Raw genomic sequence first — 19109 nt, 5'->3', positions numbered from 1 at the left:
CATTGGATCCATATCCATTTTGGCATTTGGGCTTAGCTTTGACCGCCTCATGGGCCCAGTTGGCCCAAGCCCAACTCCTTCCCCCCGCTCCTAATGTTGACGTCATATCGATACACTAATTTATTAAATATTAAAGTTTATGAGCTAAATTATTATCAAATTATTACAAAATTTACACGTTTCACTTTAAATTTTTTTTAAAATTTTAATAATATCAGGTAAAAAAAACCCTTATTACTATTTTTTTAACTTGGTGTTGTTGGATGATGGAAGTCCCACATCGACTAATTTAGGGAATGATCATGGGTTTATAAGTGAGGAATACTAACTCCATTGGTATGAGGCCTTTTGGGGAAGCCCAAAGCAAAGCCATGAGAGCTTATGCTCAAAGTGGACAATATCATACCATTGTGGAGAGTCGTGTTCGTCTAACATGGTATCAGAGCCATGCCCTAAACTTAGTCGTGCCAATCCTCAAATCCTCAAATATCGAACAAAGAACTCCTAAAGAAAAGGAGCCAAGCCCCTCCTCGAACAAAGAACTCCTAAAGAAAAGGAGCCAAGCCCCTCCTCGAAGGCAGTCAAAAATGACTAAGACTCCAAAGGAGTCGAGCCTCGATTAAGGGGAGGCGCACTTTGTTCGAGGGGAGGTGTTGGATGATGGAAGTCCCACATCGACTAATTTAGGGAATGATCATGGGTTTATAAGTGAGGAATACTAACTCCATTGGTATGAGGCCTTTTGGGGAAGCCCAAAGCAAAGCCATGAGAGCCAAAGCAAAGCCATGAGAGCTTATTATGCTCAAAGTGGACAATATCATACCGTGTTCTAACAGGTGTTATATATTTTTTTATTATTTTATAAAGTTAAATAGTATTAGTGAATTTTTTTAGTGAATTTTTTTATTTAAAAGTTTAGCCATTTACAAAATTTATATGTTTTTTTAGATAAAATATAAAATTTATTTTCACACATGTTCCAATAAATAACTAAAAGTAGAAGGAAATAAAACCCGAATGCGTCGGCGTCGGCGTCGGCTTCGGCATGGGTCCCCACCTCTTTGACTTTTGTGGACTTTCCATTTACTTCTAAGTTAAGACGACGTAGCTTTGCAATAAAATTTAGTAAAATTAAACCTAATTTTTCAGCCTCATTATTCCCATTTTCTTTTTATTATATAAACACATTAATTATTCTTCACTAATTGTCTCTATCTCAATACCATATTTTCCTTTTTCTAAAAAAATAAAAAAATAAAAAAAATAAAATTTTATAAATTTTTATTCCATTTTTTTAAATAAAAAATATTTTTTTAGTTTTCAAAACTTAATTTAATTTTTTGGGTTATTTTCGTATATTTACTTGAAATAATTAGATTAAAAAAATATATAATTTTCACTAAATCTAGCCTTAGAAACTATCCAAGCATGGACCCCTTCCCTCTCACCCAAATTATAAATAAAACCTCGTGAGCTTAAAAAAAAAAACATAAACAAATAATTCCCTCTTTCAAATTAAATTAAACCCAAAAAAAAAAAAAAAAATGATTTCCACTTTCTCTCTCTTCTTTCTCTCTCCTCTCCTTGTAATTCTTGTCTCCTCCTTCTCCCATGGTTCAACCCCTCACAACATGGTTCAAGAAACATGCAAGAAATGTGCAGCCACCACTCCAAATCTCAGCTACGCCTTCTGTGTTTCGTCTTTAGAATCCGATGATCGGAGCCGCTCGGCAAATCTCCACAGACTTGGGCTCATCTCCATGGATCTACTGCGCCACAACTTAACCAGCACACGACGTGAAGTCAAGAAGCTTTTGAGGATCAAGACATTGGAAGGGTTCGTTAAGGCGCGTTTAGATGATTGTTTGGAGCTTTATTCTGATGCGATTCCGACGCTGAAAGAATGTAAAAGGGAGTATAAACAGAAGCGTTTTAATGATGCAAATGTGAAGGTTAGTTCAATCATGGAAGCTCCTTCAACTTGTGAAGATGGGTTTCATGAAAAACAAGGCGTGGTTTCACCGTTGACTAAGAATAATAAGAATGTTTTTCAGTTAGCTGCGTTGACTCTCTCCATCGTCAACATGAATATGCATCTTCAATGAAATTTTATGTTATTCCTCTCTTAAATATATGTGTAAGTTTGAACTTTTGATTCGTATCTATTAAGTCTTTCGTTCCTTGGATTATTATATAAAAGTTATGGTACTCGGTACATGCATGAATGGAAGCCACAACTAAACGCGATAAGTGTTCATATGACTTAATAATCCGAATAATCTAGATTACCCATGAAACCGTCCAAACCCACCTCTCTGTACTCTATAAGGAATGTGTTGGCATACTACTTAGTGTCTAGCTCTGAGGTCTAGCTTTGATATCATTTGTAACCGCTCAATCCTACCACTGTTAGATATTGTTCGTTTAGTTTATTATGTATTATTGTATGCCTTATGGTTTTAAAATGCATCTACTAGGGAAAGGTTTCCACAGAATATTTCGTTATACTCTCCAACTGATGTGAGATCTCATAATACAATCCAACCCGAGTTAGATTTTTTTTGTTTTGTTTTGACTAGGTTTAACTTTTAGAAAACTGAAAAATTTGGTGGGTGGGTTGAAACATGGTTTGTCGGATTAACTCAACCAACCTGAAAATATGATTCACGACCTAAATTGACTCTACATTTAAGATTGCAATGAAAGATTAAAAATATTTGAAATTTGTAATCCAATGCAGTGATGTTTTGTGACTGGTAAATGTTTCATATTTGAGTTATTTGAGATTTGAGTCAATCGTAAATATAATTTTTTTAAAATAATAATTAAAAAGATAAAATTTAGACTATTAAACGGGAACAATAAAAGATAAAATACAGGTCGAACATTGATAGATTAAATGCATGATTTAAGGTTGAAAGAGGATAACTTAAGAAGAAGGAGAAGCGTGATTGAAGTTACAGTCATGTTACCTTTGGAATTGTTTTAGCACGTAACTTGGCCTTGAGGAAATGGCTAACTTAATCTTCCAATGGACTGTTCGTATCTCATCAAAGCGAGAGTGGAATTGATTCGAGGTTGATTTCAATGGCGTTCAGCTTAAGCTTCTGAGTGTTGTTCTCCTTATAATACCTTCATTTCTTCGCGCCTTCTTCTTCTTCTTCTTCTTCTTCTTCTTCTTCTTCAATTTCATGGATTCAATGATGGAGGATCGATCGGAGATTGCCTTCTTTGACGTGGAGACGACTGTTCCGAGGCGGCAAGGGCAGGGATTCACAATTTTGGAGTTCGGAGCGATTCTGGTGTGCCCTAGGAAGCTGGTTGAGTTAGAGAGCTATTCCACTCTCGTTCGACCCTCTCATCTCTCCCTCATTTCCTCCTTATCGGTGCGATGCAATGGCATAACTAGAGACGCCGTCCTTTCCTCCCCCACTTTCGCCCAAATTGCCCACAAGGTTTACCATATCCTTCACGGTACTCTCTCTGTTCTCTCGCGCGATGATACTTATATATCTTCCTTGATCATGTTATTGTGTGCCTGCGTCTGAGTTTCCAATATTGTTGTGTAGGGCGGATATGGGCAGGCCATAACATACTCAGATTTGATTGTGCAAGAATAAGGGAGGCCTTTGCACAAATTGGTATGCCACCACCACAACCCAAAGGAACTATTGATTCATTGGCCTTGTTGACACAAAAGTTTGGAAGGAGAGCTGGCGACATGAAGGTAAAAAACTCTTTCTCCTCTTGCATTCTTGCTGTGTTCTGCTCGTGTTTATATAAAATTCGAATCAACTTGAGCTAGGAGAGGGAAACGATTGCCAGCTAGAACGCTGGGCCTTGAAGGGGGTGGATTATAAGATCCCACGTCGGTTGGGGAGGAGAACGAAACATATTTTATAAAGGTGTGGAAACCTCTCCCTAGTAGATGCATTTCAAAATCGTGAGGCTAACGACAATAGGCTAAAGTGGACAACATGCTAGTAGTGGGCTTGAATTGTTATAAATCGTATCAGAGCTAGATATCAAGTGGTGTGCCAGCGAGAATGCTAGGACCTCACGGGGGTGGATTGTGAGATCCCACATCGGTTGGAGAGTAGAACGAAACATTACTTATAAGGGTGTGGAAACCTCGCCTTAGTAGATGCGTTTTAAAACTGTGAGGCTAACGACAATATGTAACGGGCCAAAGCGGACAATATTTGCTAGGAGTGGGCTTAAACTGTTATAAATGGTATTAGAGCTTGATACTGAGGGGTGTGTCGGCGAGGACGACACTAGGGGGTGTGTCGGTGAGGACGCTGGCCCCCAAGGGAGATGGACTATGAGATCCCACATTAGTTGGAGAGGAGAACGAAGCATTCCTTGTGAGAGAGTGAAAACCTCTCTCTAGTAAATGCGTTTTAAAACCGTAAAGCTGACAACAATATGTAATGGGGCAAAACAAACAATATCTGCTGATGATAGGGTTGAGCTGTTATAAATAGTATCAAGGGGGTGGATTACGAGATCCCACCTTGGCAGGAGAGGAGGACGAAACATTCCTTATAAGAGTGAGGAAATCTCTCTCTAGTAGACGTGTTCTAAAACCATGAGGCCGACGACAATCGTAACGAGCCATGGATCTTCTTGATATAATGGCTTTTGACGTTTATTTTCCACTGTAGATGGCTACTCTTGCTACCTATTTCGGGATAGGACAACAAACACACAGGTAACTCTTCAAACTTGCTACCAATTTTTGAACTTAAATCAAAGGAGCAGTTTCTATTTATCTGATGTTGTCTGTGTAATTCTCCAGGAGTTTGGATGATGTCAGGATGAATCTCGAAGTTCTAAAGTATTGTGCAACTGTCTTGTTTCTGGTAATCTATAAATTTAAAACGATTCATTCATTATTTGCAGTTTACATCAGCTTTGCTCTTATATTGACCATTTTACGTTAGAAAAGCATGGTGGGTTAGAGTTAAACTGTTGTGTCTGGCTACAGGAGTCAAGTCTCCCTGAGAACAATTTGGTTTCTCCAAACGCTGTTACGAGGCGTCATGCTGGAATATCGTCTCGACACGGAGTTAGTTCGAATAAGAGTACTCACTCATCGAGTTCAAGGATATCTCTAACAGATGAACAAGGGGAAGCTCATCCGATATTATCCCTTGTAACTTGCAGCTCTGAAGATGGAACCTCAAATCTGGCTGAATCTGATGCAACTGAATCAGGTTCTTTTAACATGAACTCTTTCAGTGACCAAATAACAGGTGAATCACTTGGAACAGACATCAGCATGGAAGAAGAACATGTCTCAGTATCTCCTGAATTCTTGGAGCCAGATCAGGTCTCTATTCCCTCCATCACTGCTTCTTTCATTCCATTCTTTCGTGGCAGCCAAAGAATACAAGTATTGCACAATGACGGCTGTTTACTGCTTCTTTGCAATAATCTGAAAGTTCGGTTTGGCATAAGCACAAAATTCACTGATTACGCTGGACGTCCAAGGCTGAGTTTTGTGGTTGATGTACCACCAAGTTTATGCAGGGTTCTTGAAGCATCTGATGGTGTGGCTCAGAGATTATTTTCAGATTCTGGCAGTGTCTCTGAGTGGAGGCCTGTCGTGGTGAGAAAGGATGGTTATTTCAACTACCCGACCACGAGATTACAGTAAGTCACACTCCCATCTGATAATTTGTGAGATCCTATACCAGTTGGAGAGGGTAATGGAGCATTCTTTGCAAGGGTGTGGAAACCTCTCCCTAGCAGTCGCATTTTAAAATCATGAGGCCGATAGCGATATGTAACGGGCCAAAGCGGACAATATTTGCTAACAGTGGGCTTAGGCTGTTACAAAAAGTATCAAAGCCAGACACTGAGCGGTGTGTCAGCGAGGACGCTGGGCCCCAAAAGGGTGGATTGTGAGATCCCACATCGGTTGGAGAGGGGAATGGAGCGTTTCTTGTCCGAGTGTGGAAACCTCTCCCTAGCAGACACGTTTTAGAACTTTGAGGTTGATGGTGATACGTAACGGCCAAAGTGGACCATATCTGCTAGCGGTGAGCTTGAGTTGTTACAAATGGTATCAGAGCCAGAGGGTGGATACCTTGGTCCCCCAAGGGGGGAGGGAGGATTGTGAGATCCCACGTTGGTTGGAGAGAGGAACAAAACATTCCTTCTATAACGGGTGGAAACCTCATCCTAGTAAACACATTTTAAAATTGTGAGACTAACAACGATACATAATGGGCCGAAGTGAACAATATATGCTAGCAGTGACCTTGGAGTGTTACATCATTTGACAATGTATAATCCAACTACGATCAATTAACACTTAAATGAAAGAATTGTAGCATCAAACGAGGGAAAAGGAAGAGAGAAAAACGAGTCCAACATAGGATCTTCATGCTAGCTTGCTTCAAAATCCATTCATCTGCTATATAAGTTCATAAATTTCTGTCCTTGCTCAGTTTCTAATGGATATTAAATCTCTTCTTCCACAGTATTCCAAGTGCAGTAAGTGGAGATACAGCCATTTATGCTACAGAGATGTTGAAAAAGGAACCATCAGGTGCTGCACAAAGGCTGATATTCAATAGATTTGATGCTGCAGCTGCAGAGCTTGAAAGGTTGATCAACCCTGGCGCCATCTTAGATGCATTCATTTCCTTGGATACATATGACTATCAACAGAGTGCAGGCATTAGATTGGTAGCCAAAAAGTTGATCATCCATCCTAGCATTGGTAAATAGAGTTGTCCAGTTACTTAAGTAGCCCTGTTCTTATATTATGCTTACTTCACTTATTAACTTGTCCATATAAAAGGCTAAAAACTCCGTATACGTGTCTCGTTATAATTATTTAGTCTTTTGATAAATGACGTGCGTTGTGCGCTGTGATCGACGTCCATAAAAAATAGTGGTAAATAATGATTTAAATCATAAGTTTAGTGATGAACATTAATATTTGTGCTAAATTTATAATAAAAAAAATTGATTTTTTTAAACTAAATTTGTAATTAAAAAAAAAAAAAAAAAGAGGCTTAAACAATTAAAATTAGAAATTATAATTATAATTTTTTAAATACGATAATAATAATAAAAGGCAAAATAATTAAAATATTTTAGTGGGAAAAATTGGAAATACGCCATAGATTCATTCCACATCTGGGAAAGATTTGTGATCGACGTGCCTTGTTTTCCATCTCTACCAAACTATCCGTTGATTTTATACTGAAAATTTGCTCTCCGCATTTTTCTCTCGCCGCTTCCTCTCTCTCTCTCTCTCTCTCCTCCACGTCAGACTCTCGCTAATCTGCGCCCTCTCGACTCTCTTCGACCACCGCCCACTCCTTTCGCATTCCCGCGATTGTCTTCCCTCCGCGCACGTTAGTCGCAAAATTCTATCCAGTTAGAGAGCTCCGTTTTGGTGCTTTAGTGAACTTTTGTTTCTTTTGCTTCAACAACACCGGTGATTTCACTTGATCGAGGTCCGTGTTCATTTTTCCGCCGCCATCAATGTACTGGATGGAGCCATGGAATCTGGTGGTGGTTTTTGTTTGACTTCTAATTCGGCTTTGAGATATGTGTTTCGTGATCCCTAATTGGGGTATCTGGTACTATCTTCTTGTGGTTGATGGAAGGGATTGATACATGTGGCCTTGTGCCGAGTTCTGTGTTTTCTTTATTTGTGGGATCTGGTTGGTTGCGCTGGTGCTTGGGGTTGGAGCTTTGGGGTTGTAGCTTTTGGGGCGCGAACTTGGAACCCTAATGGGGGAAATGGGTTGCTCCAATACTGAATGTTTTCGGATGTGAATCCATGATTTAGTTGTTTTGATAAACATAGTTACTCTGTTTTGAACTGGCGTTTTGGGAGTTTTGAGCGGGTTGTGATGATGGAATGCAAAGAGATCAATTGCAACAAGGATTGTGGTGTAGGGGAAAGTAATAGGGGCGGTGGAGGAGCTGGATTTGTTGATAGGAGTAAGGTGAAGATTTTACTGTGCGACAATGACTCCAAGAGTTCACAAGAGGTTTTTACACTTCTTTTGCGATGTTCATATCAGGGTATGGCCTCATTTCATTGCTTTAGGTTTTGTTTCTTTCTCATTATAGATATGAATTCAGTTATTCGTGTATTGAACTTTTTTCTTGTTTTGTATAAGTAGACATGTGAAGTTTGTTTTTACAGTCATTTCAGTACGATCAGCTAGACAGGTGATTAATGCCTTGAATGCTGAGGGACCAGATATAGATATCATTCTAACTGAAGTAGATTTACCTATGGCCAAAGGTATGAAAATGCTCAAATACGTCACGCGGGATAAAGAGCTGCGACGTATTCCTGTGATTAGTAAGTGACTCAGGGTAGCTACCTGCTGATAGTTCCTGATTATTAGCCTTCTAATGGAATGTGATCCTTATTTGGCTTTGTTTTGCGTTGGTTAGTGATGTCAGCGCAAGATGAGGTATCTGTTGTTGTTAAGTGCTTGAGGCTCGGAGCAGCGGACTACCTCGTGAAGCCTTTACGAACAAATGAGCTACTAAACTTGTGGACTCACATATGGAGAAGACGGCGCATGGTTTGTCTCCAGCAACTCGTTTCATTTTCTCATCGTTTTCATTGCACTTTCTTATGATGTTTGTTGTTTTGGATCTGAATTCTTAGGTATGTCATAGCTTACTCTGAACAACCGATATTTCAATTATCTTTCATCTGGATATGAATATAAGGGCTCTGCATAATACAATTCCATTTTGCGCTCTCCCTTCGAGGACTCGATAAAGCCTTTCCCATTTTGTACTCTTACAAACTTCGTTCATCTTGTTTATTGGCAGCTCGGATTGACAGAGAAGCAAATTTTAAATTTCGACTTCGATTTGGCGACTTCGGATCTTAGTGACCGCAATACAAATAGCACTACTTTTCTCTCAGACGACACCGATGATAACACTCATAGGAGCATTAACCCAGAATTGGACATGCCCCGTCAGGAAGAATTGGACATGCCCCGTCAGGAAGAATTGGACATGCCCCATCAGGAAGATATGGTTAGTATATTCATCTTCGTACTAAATCTTCAGACCTATGTGCTATATTGTTCTTTTATGTCTTAGGAGTTGAGACTTTCTGATTCCATTTCAAATCTGGGGACTTCAGCATGGTCCATAAACCTTGTTCCCAAAGCCTTTTAAATTCCCTTTAGTTTGATAAACCCTGTGAATTCTCGGCAGTATGTTTATGATTTCTGTATTTCAATGTGAATTGCATCATGTTAGGCATTTTGGGAGGCTTGGAGCTTAATTTCTCTTATAAGTGTCGAATGAATCACCTTTATAAAGTTCCATATTTCCATTATAGTCTGCTGTTGCTGATGCCACTGCCATGGACCCTCCTGCGGCTGATTCATTGCAATTTCAGCCCAACGTGCAATTTATCGATGAAAACCATAACGGTTAGTACACTGTTCATCTACCATCACTTTTTTGTGGTTTATTTATATGTTTAGGCAATGACACGGATCACAACTATCTTCAGGCCCCAAAAAGTGTAAACTGAAAATCGGAAAAATCGGAGAGTCCTCTGCCTTCTTTACATATTGCAAACCTAATGCATTGAAAAGCAACTTTCAAGCACCACCTGCTCAACAATTGAGAAGGGAAGAGAACCCTCTATCATCTGAAACTGATCAACTGGTATCTACTGACCATTGTGAAACTGGAAATGCCTGTACAAGTTATTCGCAAGGAGATGGCTGTCGGAGTAGTATTAGTGTTCCTGATTCTTGGTCCATGGAGATGTCTAGCAGTCCCCAAACGTTCCAATTTTCTCAACCAATGAGCCATGATGAAGAAAAGTTATCTCAGGTGGTTGAGCATCCAAGAGACGAGTCTCGACCTGACGTTGCTGGATTACTGACTCAAACAAAGTATCCCTTTTATCTGCCTGGAGGCACGAATCAAGTTTTGATACCGCCGTCTACGGACTTCTACCACTGCAAGAATCAACATGATGGGCAAAATCATGTGACTGCAGCTGCAATGCCACAGTACAGTCATCTTCATCATTTCCCTCTTGCATCTGGGATGCCCCCATTTCCATATTATCCACTCAATATATGTTTGCAACCCAGTCAAATGCCTAGTTCTCATCCATGGCCGCCATCATTTGGAAATTCATCCTCCACTGAAGTGAAACTGAGTAAAGCTGATATAAGAGAGGCTGCTTTGATTAAATTTAGACAAAAGAGGAAAGAGCGATGCTTCGACAAGAAAATTAGGTACGAAAACCGTAAACAACTAGCTGAGAAGAGGCCTCGCGTGCGAGGACAATTTGTGAGGAATGGAGCAAATGTTGATCTCAACGGGCAACCTTCTTCAACTGGCAATGACAACGACGACGACGAAACGCTCTAAGAGATACCTTTCTAGAGTTCCAGGCACATGAGAGCAGAATTGTCTAATAAATGATAACCCCCACAAAGGGTTTTGCTGCGCCTGGAGGGTAATCAGAGCTAAAGGAAGAAATGAAAGAAGGTATCCAAGTTACCTTCTATATACTAATCGACTTGGTTGACAGTCCCTGCGGCTCTGTTGGTGGGGATCTGAAGGCATGAACAAATAATACAACTACGTGAGCCTTGCATCGAGACCACAAGCTGCTGGTCGATTTTGAAGATCATTCAGTTATTTATGTTTCTAATCAACAGTTCATGCTTACATATGAACAGAGGAGTAGACTTCATACTTTTCTGGAGAAATTTCTGATACCTGTAGGAATGTTTAAAGAGAGAACGCTTCCAAATTTTACATTGAAATGAATTTACCCTTCCCCTTAAATTCGAGTTAATTGGTTCCTTAAGCGGCTGATTTCCAAATTGTTTTCACTTGGTTTTACTGCTGTCGATTCCTAGCCAATCAAGTAGCGAGATGAATTTATCCCAGAGAAGTGGTTAGAAATCCGGAGCGATACGATCAAATTCCATCATACAATTTGGGGACTGATTTACAGTTTAATTACTACGGTTCGTAGAGCTTGGTTATTTCGTCGGACATCGATCGGAGAATAGGTGTTCATCCACAGGAGCATACATGGAAGAAATCAAGGTAAGCGCCGTGTCCATAGAATCATTGCATATAAATTTCCAGTGTTTTAATGTCCTTGAAACCTCGGTTTAAGTTGGTCCCCTGAAAGCCGATTATGAGAAGTTAAGCCGTTGTTCTCCGAGCTCTGTACAATGCAATGCACGCACGCCATGTGTTCGATGATATTCCGCCGAGAATATGCGTCTCAGAATCACTTATGCTTCCATCACTCCACCGGTTACAATGGAGCTTCTGTGCTAGAACTGTATAAAGTAGTTTCATGCTCGATCGGTGGGCTAGATCTTTTGCTCCCATCACTCCGCCGGTAACAATGGAGCTTCTGTGCTAGAACTGTGTAAAATAGTTTCATGCTCGATCGGTGGGCTAGATGAATTGGAAGCCAGTCTGAACAGATGTACAGTATCCTTGACATCTTCACTCGTAACCCGGGTTATAGATTCTTGCAAAAACGAAGCTCCCACTAGAAGAGTGCTTAGATTTTTCTTGTGGTCTCTCAAGAATTTGAAACATGATTGGGTAGATGAATTGCATCTATATAAGCAAGAAGGATACTGAAAGAAATGAAGTCTGATGGAACCATGCCAGATTTGTTCTGCTACAACACTTCCCTTAGGTGCCTTTGCAAGCATAATCTTAAGAAAAATCCTTCAGGTCTTGTGCCTGAAGCATTGAATGTGATGATGGAAATGAGATCCTATATGATTGCCCCAAACTCAATCAGTTATAATGTATTGTTGTCATGTCTTGGTAGGATCAGGAGAGTGAAGGAATCATGTAGAACCCTTGACATGATGAAACGATCTGGTTTTCGACCCGATTGGGTTGGCTATTATCTTGTGGTGAGAGTTCTGTTCCTGAGTGGAAGGTTTGGGAAAGGGCACGGGATTGTGGACGAGATGGTTGATCCCGGATCGAAAATTCTACTATGATTTGATTGGTATTCTGTGTGGAGCTGAGAGAGCAAATTATGCACTCGAGCTGTTTGAGAAAATGAAAAGAAGCTCATTGGGAGGTCATAGTCCAGTTTATGATGTGCTTATACCAAAGCTTTGCAGAGGAGGTGAATTTGAAATGGGCAGGCAACTGTGGGAGGAGGCCATGGCTATGGGTCTCAAGCTTGGGTGCTCAGTGAGGCTTTGGATCCATCAATCACCGAGGTTTTCAAGCCAACAAGAAAGATTAATAGCAAAATTCTTGAGGAATACAACAGAGGCTGAGAAGCAAAACGAAGCTGCAACTGAGAAAACAATAGCAAAGGGAAAGAGAAGTAAGAATCTATCTTTGAAATAACTTTTTGAGTTTTTGCTATCAAACCAAATCATGTGAAGTTATTTTCTTGTCGATTAATATTGTTGGGCTTTCAACGGATTATCCTAATTCTAATTTTGTCGAACAAAAAAAGAAAAAACCTAAAAATTCTGAGTGGTGACAGAAGGAGCTAGGAACTTGGAATTTGTGTAATAGAAAAAACATCCCAATAATCAGGAAACAGTGGATCCAATCACGGATCAGACGGATGCATGTGCCGTATGAGATTTACATAAAATCCATCAGACATGAATTATAATCTTTATTTAATGACATTAAACTTCTAATCATTCACAGAAAGTCCTTCAATTCAACGCAGTCGGTGTTCATTGTTCAGACAAATCTCTCCATTGTCTCTTCTTCTTCTTCCTTTCTTAGCTGTTCCTTATCTATCACCACCATGAATTGAATTGAATTGAATTGAATTGAATTGAATTCATCGCCATTACCCATTACTGTTCTCTTCTTCTTCTTCTTCTTCTTCTTCTTCTTCTACCTCTTCCCTCCATGATTGTCCCATTTTCTGTCCCACCTCTTTGATTTCTGATCTTGCTGACATAATTGAATTGCAGGAGACGAGGTGGAGGAGAGAGCTGTTGGATAGAGGGGAATAAGCCATTTCCCTCATGACCATATCCCCAAATCTTGACAAGAGGAGACGGAGGAGTTTTTTGTCAGATCTTTCTGTATACGAGTGTTCCTCAGGTGAGAGTGTGAAAATTTTGTAGAGAGAAGGGAGAAAAAACATGGGACAAGACAGTATATCGGCGCAGAAGAGAATTGGGAGTGGAGGCAATAGTTTGCCCACCACTGCAGCCACCACCAACGACAGGGGAGGCCGTACGATACCCGGAATTCCTCGTGGCCGTCAGATCCAGAAGACTTTCAACAATATCAAGATCACAATACTCTGTGGCTTTGTCACCATCCTTGTTCTTCGTGGCACCATCGGCATCGGCAACCTTGGCAGCTCCGAGGCCGACGCTGTAAACCAAAACATCATCGAAGAAACCAACCGGATACTTGCTGAGATTCGATCTGACAGCGACCCCAACGACCCGGATGATCCTGCCGAGACCGAAATCAACCCTAATGCCACTTACACGCTTGGACCCAAGATTGCGAACTGGAATCAGAAGCGAAAGGTTTGGCTTGATCAAAACCCACAATTTCCAAATTATGTTAATAAAAGAGCTAGGATCTTGCTTGTTACTGGTTCTCCTCCAAAACCTTGCGATAACCCAATTGGGGATCATTATTTGTTGAAGGCAATCAAGAATAAGATTGATTATTGCAGGCTTCATGGGATTGAAATAGTATACAATTTGGCTCATTTAGATAAGGAACTTGCTGGGTATTGGGCCAAGTTGCCACTGTTTCGGCGATTGATGTTGTCTCACCCTGAGGTTGAGTGGATTTGGTGGATGGATAGCGATGCTTTATTTACTGATATGGTGTTTGAGATTCCTCTAGAAAAATATGATAACTATAATTTGGTTGTTCATGGATATCCTGATTTGATGTTCAACCAGAAATCCTGGATTGCACTAAACACAGGAAGCTTTTTGTTTCGGAATTGTCAATGGTCTTTGGATTTGCTGGATGCTTGGGCTCCAATGGGACCAAAGGGTCCGATTCGAGACGAGGCTGGCAAGATTTTAACTGCATACTTGAAGGGCAGGCCAGCATTTGAGGCTGATGATCAGTCAGCTTTGATATACCTATTGCTTTCTCAGAAAGATCAATGGATGGATAAGGTGTTTCTTGAGAATTCATACTATTTGCATGGTTATTGGGCTGGATTAGTCGATAGGTACGAGGAAATGATCGAGAAGTATCACCCTGGATTAGGCGACGAAAGGTGGCCATTCGTGACGCATTTTGTTGGTTGCAAGCCTTGTGGTAGCTATGGAGATTATCCAGTTGAAAGGTGCTTGAGTAGCATGGAGAGGGCTTTTAATTTTGCTGACAATCAGGTGCTCAACCTGTATGGATTTCGCCATAGGGGCCTTTTGAGCCCCAAGATCAAGCGAATCAGGAACGAGACAGCCACTCCATTGGAGTCGGTTGATCAAAACGATATCCGAAGGCATGTTCTTCATCGAAGCGATGCACCTCCGACCAAGTGAGCTAATCACTTGTGTGATTTATCTGTAGATGATGGTGTTATACGTCAATTCATCCATAGCAGATATAAAAGGCTGGTAATTGTTCATACCCAAGTTTGTCTTTTGCTTATTTTTTGTCGTCATTTTGATTGATACTGCGTTTGAGAAGGATAGAGTGGAATTCATTCATTAACTTAAAAAGATAGTTATTCAGCAATGAGTATAGCTACTTTGTTTCCATCTCTTTACTGATACTTTTGTTTTGATCTTCTCTTGAGTTGAAGCATTACTGTTCTTGCCATGTATTTAGACTTGGCTCATATTGATTGATATCAGTATTGTGCATTCAAATATAAGCCAGAAGAGTTTCCAACAAAGCCATATGGCTTATAGATACTCTGTGAATTCCTGATAATTTTGTGAAGATATGGATTTGTAGCACCATGTTCCTGATAATTTACATGTATGCTTTCACTTAGTTGAAAGCGTAGATTCAAATCTACAAATTCAACGTTCCTTCTACTCGAACCATACGAGTGCCTTTATTTCTTTCTTTTAACCGATTAAAAATGCTTTATCAGCTTCTTATTCTTTCTATCTCTTTTCCACTCTCACTGAACTGAAAAGTATGAATATTGTAACAGTCAAGTCTACTACTAGCAGATATTGTTCTTTTTGGGCATACTTACGATAGAGGAGGTTTCCACGCCCTTATAAATAATATTTTGTTCTCCCCTCCAACCGAACCGACGTAGGATCTCACAAATATTCTCTGTAAATTTCGGTTAGTTTGTTAGGACAATTTTCATTCTTAGAAACACTTCAAAACAAGTAGATAGCATGGTTAGAAAAATGTCCGGCATTAAGTGTTGAATCCAGATTCAATATAAAAATTCGATGTTAATTTCATCCCATTAAACTTCTTCCTAATTTTTTTTTTTTTTTTTTTTGTGAAATATATTGTTTATAATTCACTAAATACACATCATTTTTTTAAATAAAATAATTTTGAATTATAATTTGTAAGTCAAAAGACATTAATTACTGAAGGAAATAAAATTTGAAGAACTGTCATAGGTGATGAAGGTTAAGGTAAACTGATTCAAACAAAACACGTACCAAAATTTGAAAACCAATTTCAGGAAATTATGAATTTGTGTTAAAAATTGTTCTAACGAAAGTAGATTTTATTTCCTAATAATTTGAAACCCTATTTGTTATAAAGAAACAGTGGATCCAATCACATCTCACACAAATGCATATGATATTATCATAAAATCCCCTATACTTATCTGTTTCCCTCAAATAACATAAAAGTCGAATCATTCGAAGAAATCCCCTCGATTCAACACACAGTCGGTGCTATTTTCTGGGCCAACTATGTTCTTCTTCGTGACCCATCGCCACCCTCAACTGATGACATACTTGAATTGATGCTGGAGAGAGCTGCTGGAGAGAGGGAAAGAGCCCATTTCCCTCATCGCTCATAGCTCCAAATCGTCGTAAGGTAAGAGGATAGAGAGAAGAAGAAGAAGTATTTTGTCAGATCTTTCTGTTTTTCGAGTGTGAAAAAGTTGTTGAGAGAAAAGGAAGAGAAGAAGTATGGGATTAGACAATATCAATATCTCCGCTCAGAAGAGAACCGGCGGTGGAGGGAATAGTTTGCCGACCACTGCTGCCACCGCCAACGGTAGGAGAAGCCGTGGGTTCCCTGGAATTCCACGTGGCCGTCAGATCCAGAAGACTTTCAACAATATCAAGATCACAATACTCTGTGGCTTCGTCACAATCCTTGTTCTTCGTGGCACCATCGGCATCGGCAACCTTGGCAGCTCCGAGGCCGACGCTGTAAACCAAAACATCATCGAAGAAACCAACCGGATCCTTGCCGAGATTCGATCTGACGGCGACCCCAATGACCCTGATGATCCTGCCGAGACTCAAATAAACCCTAATGTCACTTACACGCTCGGACCCAAGATTGCAAACTGGAACCAGGAGCGAAAGGTTTGGCTTGATCAGAACCCTCAGTTTCCTAATTATATTAATAAAAGAGCTAGGATCTTGCTTGTTACTGGTTCTCCTCCAAAACCCTGTGATAACCCAATTGGGGATCATTATTTGTTGAAGGCAATCAAGAATAAGATTGACTATTGCAGGCTTCATGGGATTGAAATAGTATACAATTTGGCTCATTTAGACAAGGAACTTGCTGGATATTGGGCCAAGTTGCCGCTGATTCGGCGATTGATGTTGTCTCACCCTGAGGTTGAGTGGATTTGGTGGATGGATAGTGATGCTTTATTTACTGATATGGTGTTTGAGATTCCTCTAGAAAAATATGATAACTATAATTTGGTTGTTCATGGATATCCTGATTTGATGTTTAACCAGAAGTCCTGGATTGCACTCAACACAGGAAGCTTTTTGTTTCGGAATTGTCAATGGTCTTTGGATTTGCTGGATGCCTGGGCTCCAATGGGACCAAAGGGTCCGATTCGTGAAGAGGCTGGGAAGATTTTGACTGCATTCTTGAAGGGCAGGCCAGCATTTGAGGCTGATGATCAGTCAGCTTTGATATATCTATTACTTTCTCAGAAAGATCAATGGATGGATAAGGTGTTTCTTGAGAATTCATACTATTTGCATGGTTATTGGGCTGGATTAGTCGATAGGTACGAGGAAATGATCGAGAAGTATCACCCTGGATTAGGCGACGAAAGATGGCCATTCGTGACGCATTTTGTCGGTTGCAAGCCTTGTGGTAGCTATGGAGATTATCCAGTTGAAAGGTGCTTGAGTAGCATGGAGAGGGCTTTTAATTTTGCTGACAATCAGGTGCTCAACCTGTATGGATTTCGCCATAGGGGCCTTCTGAGCCCCAAGATCAAGCGAATCAGGAACGAGACAGCCACTCCATTGGAGTCGGTTGATCAAAACAATATTCGGTGGCGTGTTCTACATCGAAGTAACACGCCTCCAACCAAGTGAGCTAATCACTTTCTTGTGTGATTACCTGTAGGTGATGATGTAATACGTCAATTCATAGCAGATAAAGGCTGGCAGCAGTTCATACAAGTCTGTCTTTCTTCCCTCTTCGTTCTGAGAAGGATAGAGCATAATTCTTTCATTAACTTAAAAAGACAGTGTTTCAGAAATGAGTATAGGTACTTTATTTACCTCTCTTTACCGTTCTTTTTTACTTTGATTTTATTTTGAGGAGTTGAACGTTACTATTCTTGCTTTGTATTTAGACTCGATCATATCGATATCAATATTATGCATTCAAATCTAGATCAGAACTTTTTTATTTCTGAGAAAGGCTGTTTAGTATATCTAATCCCCAAGGAAGAAGAATGGGGAGAAGTTTGCCGTATGGCTTTGATAATTAAAGTGCTTATAGCCAATACTTGTTTAGCTGGTACTTATTAATTATGTGTTCATATGGATCTGTATGTGAATTTTGCTCATCCGATTGATATCTGATATTGAGAAACTGCAATGCCAATATGCAATGTTTGCTCTAAATGATGTACCATTTCCATCAGTTTGGTTACTATGGTTGCAAAGCTTAGCCGGTTCATAGGCAAGGGAAATGAAGCATTCCCTATAAGGGTGTGAAAACTTCTCCTAGTAGTTGCATTTTAAAACCGTGAGGCTAACGACGGTACGTAACGGGCCGAAACGGACAATATATACTAGCAGTGAGCTTGGACGGTTACAAATGATATCAGAGCCAAACACTGGGCGGTGTGCCAGCGAGGACGCTGGGCCTCCATGGGAGGTGGATTGTGAGATCCCACATCGGTTGGAGAAAGGAACGAAATATTTCTTATAAAAGTGTGGAAGTCTCTCTCTAACAGATGTATTTTAAAACCGTGAGGCTATCGGCGATACAAAACGAGCAAAAGCGGATAGTATCTGTTAGCGGTGGACGGCTTAAACTGTTACAATAGATTATGGAGTGGTTTTACGGGAGGCAACTTCCCTTTGAATCTTAGTGCAGAACTGTAATATGCACATAGAATAAAACAGCATCTCTATGTGCAGAAGTCCATTAGTTTCTAGCCTGCTTAAACTTACATGGCATATCAGAGGGCATGATCTTTGTGAAATTGTTCATGTATCCCCTGATACTTCCAAACAAATAAGAACATAAAGTTCAAATCATATCCCTATAGCTCGAAAAATGCAGGAAAAAAAAGATAATGATGCCCTGCAGTTGAAGGGAATGATCCAAGTTCAATTCTGCGAGAATGGTATGAAGCCCTCTTACATGGCGGGCCCAATGTAGGACTCGGGAGATCGAGCTTTCAACCTTAAAAAAAGTAAGAGTGTTGTATTTGGAGTAGTAGAGATACGAACTCATTTGTTTAGATAAGACATCAATTCTCATCTGATTCGATTTTGTACTGTTTGGGACTGCTCTCTGGAAAAGGGCAAAGGATGAGATGTTGATAGAGAAAAGTTAGATAGGGGAGAATAGGTATCTGTATCTGAGGCGGCAAATCACATCCCAAGTGGCATTAGCAGATAGAAAGGAATCCGAAGGGGCAGGTTTCGGCGGCATCAGTGATATGGCTTCCTCCGCTACTGCCC

At 40.2% G+C, this 19109-nt stretch overlaps 4 protein-coding genes and 2 pseudogenes across 5 annotated transcripts; all 6 read left to right on the top strand.

The window, feature by feature from the left end:
• The first annotated feature begins 1498 nt into the window (after nucleotides 1-1498).
• On the top strand, nucleotides 1499-2183 carry LOC111793742 (putative invertase inhibitor). Its single transcript, XM_023675769.2, has one exon. The coding sequence runs from the start codon at nucleotides 1545-1547 to the stop codon at nucleotides 2103-2105; it is 561 nt and encodes a 186-aa protein (XP_023531537.2). The 5' UTR covers nucleotides 1499-1544; the 3' UTR covers nucleotides 2106-2183.
• Nucleotides 2184-2922: 739 nt separating this feature from the next.
• Nucleotides 2923-6866, top strand: LOC111793800 (protein NEN1). Its single transcript, XM_023675848.2, has 6 exons — nucleotides 2923-3474; nucleotides 3570-3727; nucleotides 4668-4714; nucleotides 4802-4865; nucleotides 4991-5658; nucleotides 6492-6866. The coding sequence occupies exons 1-6, from the start codon at nucleotides 3192-3194 to the stop codon at nucleotides 6739-6741; spliced, it is 1470 nt and encodes a 489-aa protein (XP_023531616.2). The 5' UTR covers nucleotides 2923-3191; the 3' UTR covers nucleotides 6742-6866.
• Nucleotides 6867-7256: 390 nt separating this feature from the next.
• LOC111793799 (two-component response regulator-like APRR1) lies at nucleotides 7257-10827 on the top strand. 2 transcript variants are annotated; one of them, XM_023675846.2, is made up of 6 exons: nucleotides 7257-8055; nucleotides 8180-8341; nucleotides 8437-8570; nucleotides 8827-9039; nucleotides 9350-9443; nucleotides 9527-10827. In XM_023675846.2, exons 1-6 carry the CDS (start codon nucleotides 7881-7883, stop codon nucleotides 10402-10404), a joined length of 1656 nt encoding a protein of 551 aa, XP_023531614.2. In that variant the 5' UTR covers nucleotides 7257-7880; the 3' UTR covers nucleotides 10405-10827. The 2 variants fall into 2 exon arrangements, with proteins under 2 accessions (XP_023531614.2, XP_023531615.2); XM_023675847.2 differs by having other exon boundaries at nucleotides 7909-8055; nucleotides 8157-8341.
• An 806-nt stretch (nucleotides 10828-11633) lies between these two features.
• On the top strand, nucleotides 11634-12399 carry LOC111793370 (pentatricopeptide repeat-containing protein At5g61370, mitochondrial pseudogene; annotated as a pseudogene).
• A 95-nt stretch (nucleotides 12400-12494) lies between these two features.
• Nucleotides 12495-14750, top strand: LOC111793802 (putative xyloglucan 6-xylosyltransferase 5). The gene is made up of 2 exons (XM_023675850.2): nucleotides 12495-12754; nucleotides 12975-14750. Exon 2 carries the CDS (start codon nucleotides 13149-13151, stop codon nucleotides 14529-14531), a length of 1383 nt encoding a protein of 460 aa, XP_023531618.2. The 5' UTR covers nucleotides 12495-12754; nucleotides 12975-13148; the 3' UTR covers nucleotides 14532-14750.
• Nucleotides 14751-15811: 1061 nt separating this feature from the next.
• Nucleotides 15812-17804, top strand: LOC147793023 (putative xyloglucan 6-xylosyltransferase 5 pseudogene; annotated as a pseudogene).
• Nucleotides 17805-19109: the final 1305 nt, after the last annotated feature.

The sequence above is a fragment of the Cucurbita pepo genome, chromosome 4 (assembly GCF_057944985.1).
Source record: "Cucurbita pepo subsp. pepo isolate OVF chromosome 4, ASM5794498v1, whole genome shotgun sequence".
NCBI classification, from domain to species: Eukaryota; Viridiplantae; Streptophyta; class Magnoliopsida; order Cucurbitales; family Cucurbitaceae; genus Cucurbita; species Cucurbita pepo.
Note: the sequence above shows the minus strand (reverse complement) of the source record. Positions and strands in the feature narration are given on the sequence as shown.

Coding starts and splice junctions, on each gene's coding strand:
- LOC111793799 (XM_023675846.2), top strand. CDS start 7,881: ATGATGGAATGCAAAGAGATCAATTGCAACAAGGATTGTGGTGTAGGG. Junction 8,342..8,436: donor GCGACGTATTCCTGTGATTA/GTAAGTGACTCA, acceptor TGCGTTGGTTAG/TGATGTCAGCGCAAGATGAG. Junction 9,444..9,526: donor TATCGATGAAAACCATAACG/GTTAGTACACTG, acceptor AACTATCTTCAG/GCCCCAAAAAGTGTAAACTG.
- LOC111793802 (XM_023675850.2), top strand. CDS start 13,149: ATGGGACAAGACAGTATATCGGCGCAGAAGAGAATTGGGAGTGGAGGC.
- LOC111793800 (XM_023675848.2), top strand. CDS start 3,192: ATGGATTCAATGATGGAGGATCGATCGGAGATTGCCTTCTTTGACGTG. Junction 3,728..4,667: donor GGAGAGCTGGCGACATGAAG/GTAAAAAACTCT, acceptor TTTCCACTGTAG/ATGGCTACTCTTGCTACCTA. Junction 4,866..4,990: donor GTGCAACTGTCTTGTTTCTG/GTAATCTATAAA, acceptor GTCTGGCTACAG/GAGTCAAGTCTCCCTGAGAA.
- LOC111793742 (XM_023675769.2), top strand. CDS start 1,545: ATGATTTCCACTTTCTCTCTCTTCTTTCTCTCTCCTCTCCTTGTAATT.